This window comes from Trichoplusia ni, chromosome 3 (assembly GCF_003590095.1).
Source record: "Trichoplusia ni isolate ovarian cell line Hi5 chromosome 3, tn1, whole genome shotgun sequence".
Lineage (NCBI taxonomy): Eukaryota > Metazoa > Arthropoda > Insecta > Lepidoptera > Noctuidae > Trichoplusia > Trichoplusia ni.
The window spans coordinates 8,892,341-8,896,770 of record NC_039480.1 but is presented as its reverse complement, the minus strand read 5'-3'; the positions used below and the strand labels follow the sequence as shown (position 1 = coordinate 8,896,770).

General features: G+C 38.0%; 1 protein-coding gene across 1 annotated transcript; it reads left to right on the top strand.

The window, feature by feature from the left end:
* The first annotated feature begins 3,070 nt into the window (after window positions 1–3,070).
* Window positions 3,071–4,059, top strand: LOC113508701. The gene is made up of 2 exons (XM_026891786.1): window positions 3,071–3,163; window positions 3,205–4,059. The coding sequence occupies exons 1-2, from the start codon at window positions 3,071–3,073 to the stop codon at window positions 4,057–4,059; spliced, it is 948 nt and encodes a 315-aa protein (XP_026747587.1).
* Window positions 4,060–4,430: the final 371 nt, after the last annotated feature.

Below are 4,430 nucleotides of genomic sequence, written 5' to 3'. Positions count from 1 at the left end.
AGGTTAATCATTTTTTTGTTTATTTTATATAAGAGGTACCACACTTCTTCAATACAAGCGTTAGGTAGCAAGAGTTGTTTCCACTTTGTGAACAAATAAATATTTCATGACAAAAATAGTTTTATATTTGCATATTGTGTCGAAACTTAAAAAATATCCGAGTCATTAAATGTTGTCTACAAAAAATGTAAAAGTGACTAATTATATTAATAACAATTAAGTATGACATTCGTAATTTAGAAATAAACTTAAATGAGGCTAAACAAATCCGAACAGAGTTCCACAATTAACACACAAACTCTCGGTCTATTTTCACTCCCACTTGCAAAGATCCAGTTCCTAGTAACGACTTTAAACAATAAGCACTAATACAATAAGTTTCACATACACTGCTGATTTTGTACGTACGGATTCAAATCGCGTTGAGTATAGCCCGCGATCTACTTAACATAACTTTATTAGCACGGCTCGCTGGGATTGTTCGGAATTCTTCTTGTTAAGGTTCTAGTGTAAACTTTAAATTGGATTCGATAGTTGGGGTGAAAATGCGGAAAGCTAGTGATCAATAGCGCTGGTGGCTGAAGTGTGGACTTGTCCTATAGTTATTTGTGTTCATTTGTGGAACTTTGTTTTCGTAATAAGACTTCTAAAATATCTGTATCTGTTCCTTATATGGGAATGTTAACTTCAGCCTAGAAAAGAAAACTAAATCAATAAGTACGGAAAATAGGACGCCTGAAAGAAAAAAAGTCCGTCAGAAAAAGTATCATTGAAAAAAATAGTATTAAAAGGACGTTTTGGCACATTACAATTATACGAACTACCATTTTCTTGTGTCCTTCATTACACTAATTTAATTAAATAACAACTGACGTCAGCACATGTTTATCCATTCTAAAAAAAAAAATAAAGAAATAGAGGCCTTTTAGCTTTTCTTAGATTCTAAGATGGAAGAAAAGGCAACTAACAGTGGTACAGTTATTGGCGCCTTTGTAAAAAAACAATAGCTAGAACAATAGGGTTTTAATGGAAGTTCTTTTTGTGCGTTAAAATGGTACCTACTGTTGTGTAGTATGAAAATGAATGTAGGTCTGGAAGAAATTATACAGTTTAATAATAACACCAAGTTTTCTTCATGTTGTTTTACGTATAAGTGCCAGAAGATACCCCATGTGACGTTGTAACTTGTTAGTTGTCATCCCTTATGATGGTAAGTGGCCTAAATTGTGTAAACGGATTTAGATTAGTTAATCTACAAATAAAAACTAGATGCGTGACAACGTCTTCGGTCTGGCAACACATATATTTATAGGTTGATTAATCATAATCTAAAGCTTTAATAATTTCTGATGAGAAAGAAAATTTTAAGGGTTTTCAGAGATCTGCTTATAAATAAAATTACACAGCGCTTATATTTTTATAATATTGGTACTTATAGATATAAAACAAAGCAGCTCTGAATGTGACGTAGATAAACTCCTTTAACAGCATCACGCTTACAAATGAAAGTATATTCGGTATAAGGTATATTAGTTCTCGTCCCTATTGTACTGAACCAGACTATATTGTTTACGTGCTTAGTGCTACGAGTATATATTATAGTGCCAGAAGTTTTACTATTTGACAATAATCTTTATTTCTTGCAGCATAGAGCTGAGTTTGGAATAAAATAAAGAAGACAAAAAATATTCACAGTCATTGTCGCGAATCGTAACGCATTCCTTTTAAAGTGAAAATAAAACAAAAGCTAGGATTTATTTTACGATAGAAGCTTTATGAGTGAAATAGTTGTGACGTAGGACTATGGAAGTTTGGAGTACAGCATTTTAAGTTTTAGTGAAAGATCAGGTTCTCATGGAGAAAATTTGAGAGGAAAGTTGCTTATACCATTTAAATTAATGGACACTTGGGTGATCGATTTTATTTATAATTTATCTTTTGCAATCTCATCTTGAAATAAATATTTCCTGGGTACTATCTTTTACAAGATTCATCAGTTTTGTAAGCTCATAAAGTATTGCAAAAAATACTTTTTTTGACATAAAAAGGACTAACTATCAAAAAATGTATTAACATTTGCCGTTTACGAAAAAACGACTGAATACTTTTATGCACAAGTCAGATCAAGTGCGTCTTATATTTCTTTTGTTATGTTGTATTTTATACCCTCCAATAATTTTCAGCTCTATGCAAATTACTGTAAAACTTCAAATTTATTTTCATTTATTTAGACAGGCTGGACTGTTTTCTCATATTAATATTCTGAAAACACCTAATTACTGTCAACTGGAGTACCATTAAGCTCTTGTCAACGTTTTAAATAGGTAGTCGTTGCATGAATGCGTTTCGATCTAGCTGAAATGAATAGTGAACTGAAAATAGTGAAATGAAAGGTAGGGTGCGCACCGGACAAACATATACGACGGTTCAGGTTTAGTCAGTAAGAGTCCAAAAGGTTTCCCCTGCCTTACCAAAAAATATAGTATATGGTATAACTCGTTTATACAACTAAACTTTATTTTATAAGTATGGCAGACCAGCCAGACCAAACTAAATTGAAACACTGCACTGCCATTAGTATAATCTAGTCGAATTAATGTCTAAAACCAAGATGAAGACTGTCTAGGGAAAAGATGGTTGTTTTCATATATTATGTAGTTAAATGAAATCTTTGTTGTTTTAATTAAAAATATACGTTTAATTATTTCAAGTAATTTTGCTGATTTTTTTTTTTAATATAGGTATGAATGCTATCCAGATGACAAAACAAATTCAAGAGATATAGCGGACGGGAGGTTCTCTAAACCTTTTACGTTTTAAATGACTGATATATCATACAATGTAGTACGACGAGCCTATTCTCACCTTCTTCATTCTTTCACTCATTTGAAATGTATCTACATCTTGATGTCATCATCGTTGCCTTAAAAACAATGTCAAATATTATTTTTAAGATTTGCATTATTACAAAAAACCAGGGTGCCGATTCGATCATTCGCGCGCATCGAATACGGACGTGCCTTATAAAGTGCAACGTGCAGACATTTAAACTCGCGAACAGCGCGGCTCTATGCCGCTGCCCGTCTCTGTCGCTATGAGCTCAACACTCATAGCCAACGAATTGTTGGCGTTTATACAACACGCCATCGATACCATGGATGAAGTTAGTTAGATCCGGACGACGTTCCGACTTTCGTGGCGAAGGATCTGCACAAGCTGCCCCCCGTCACGTTCGACCACGTCGACGTCACGAGGCTCCTAAAAGACATCATCTTCCTGAAGACGAGCCTGTCAGAAGTGCAGTCCAAACTAGAGGTCTCGGAAAAGACCATTCGGGAGCTGCGCGCGGAAGTAGTGTTATTGCGTAACACTATGTCTGTAAGTAGGTCACCTGACGAGGCCTCTAAGGTGAACACACGTCGCGGGGCGCAAAACCTTTCCGTCTGCAGTTTTGCATCGGCTGATTTCGAGGCGTCTGCAGTTGTAGGAGAAGGCAATGCCCCGATTGCGAAAGAAGTATCCGCGTCGACGCCTCGGCGCGTTTATGCTGACGCCGCTGCTCGAACACCGAGCTGCGTGACCTTACCCCGCGCGCCCGCGCCGGCGCCCGCGCGTGTTCCTGCACGAGCCGCGCCTGCTCCGTGCCCCGCCCCGCTGCCCGCCGCACCGAGTGTGCTGCTGCCGAGACGGGATGAAGACGGTTTTGAGCTGGTGCAGAGGAAGAAGCGTCGTCCCAAACCTACAAAGAACCGCTGCGGCAAGGCTCCAACAAAGCCCGAACAACTAGTGCGTGCCACGCAGCCGAACACGCCGGTATACATCTCCCGCCTACATTACTCTGTGAAGCGAGAGAGTATCGTCGAGTATGTGCGCCAGAAGTTGAAATACACGCTGAGGGTGCAGGAGCTGGAGTCGAACCGCAACGTCAACTTCAAAGCGTTTGTGGTGCGAGTACCGAATTGCTTCCTGCATCTCGTCTTAAATGAAGACTTCTGGCCTCAGAACGTGGTGTTCCGTCGCTTCCGCGGACAAGTTCCACCAGAACGCACTAAGACGTAGTATAAGGAAGCTTACTAACTTAATTTTAAGCTATATATACTAACAACTATTGTATAAATATCTATGTTAGTCTGTAAGGTATATGTCTATGGGCCTTAGTAGCCTGATAATAAAATGATTTATTATTATTATTATACTTTATATGAACTATGTCCTCCCTTCTGAAGGGGTTTTTACATCTAATCACACGGACCTTAGTCAAGTGCAATTAGAGTTTATATGAGTGTAGTATAGGCAGTGGAGATGGCGGATGTGGTGAAGAATTTTCGGGTGAGTCGACAGGTGTTCAGTATCACAGCTTTCTGAAGGGTGTTAAACGTGTACTTCGGTATATCCAGAATATCAAGACAGTGCTGTAGACTCTATTATTA

Coding starts and splice junctions, on each gene's coding strand:
- LOC113508701 (XM_026891786.1), top strand. CDS start 3,071: ATGCCGCTGCCCGTCTCTGTCGCTATGAGCTCAACACTCATAGCCAAC. Junction 3,164..3,204: donor CCATCGATACCATGGATGAA/GTTAGTTAGATC, acceptor TTCGTGGCGAAG/GATCTGCACAAGCTGCCCCC.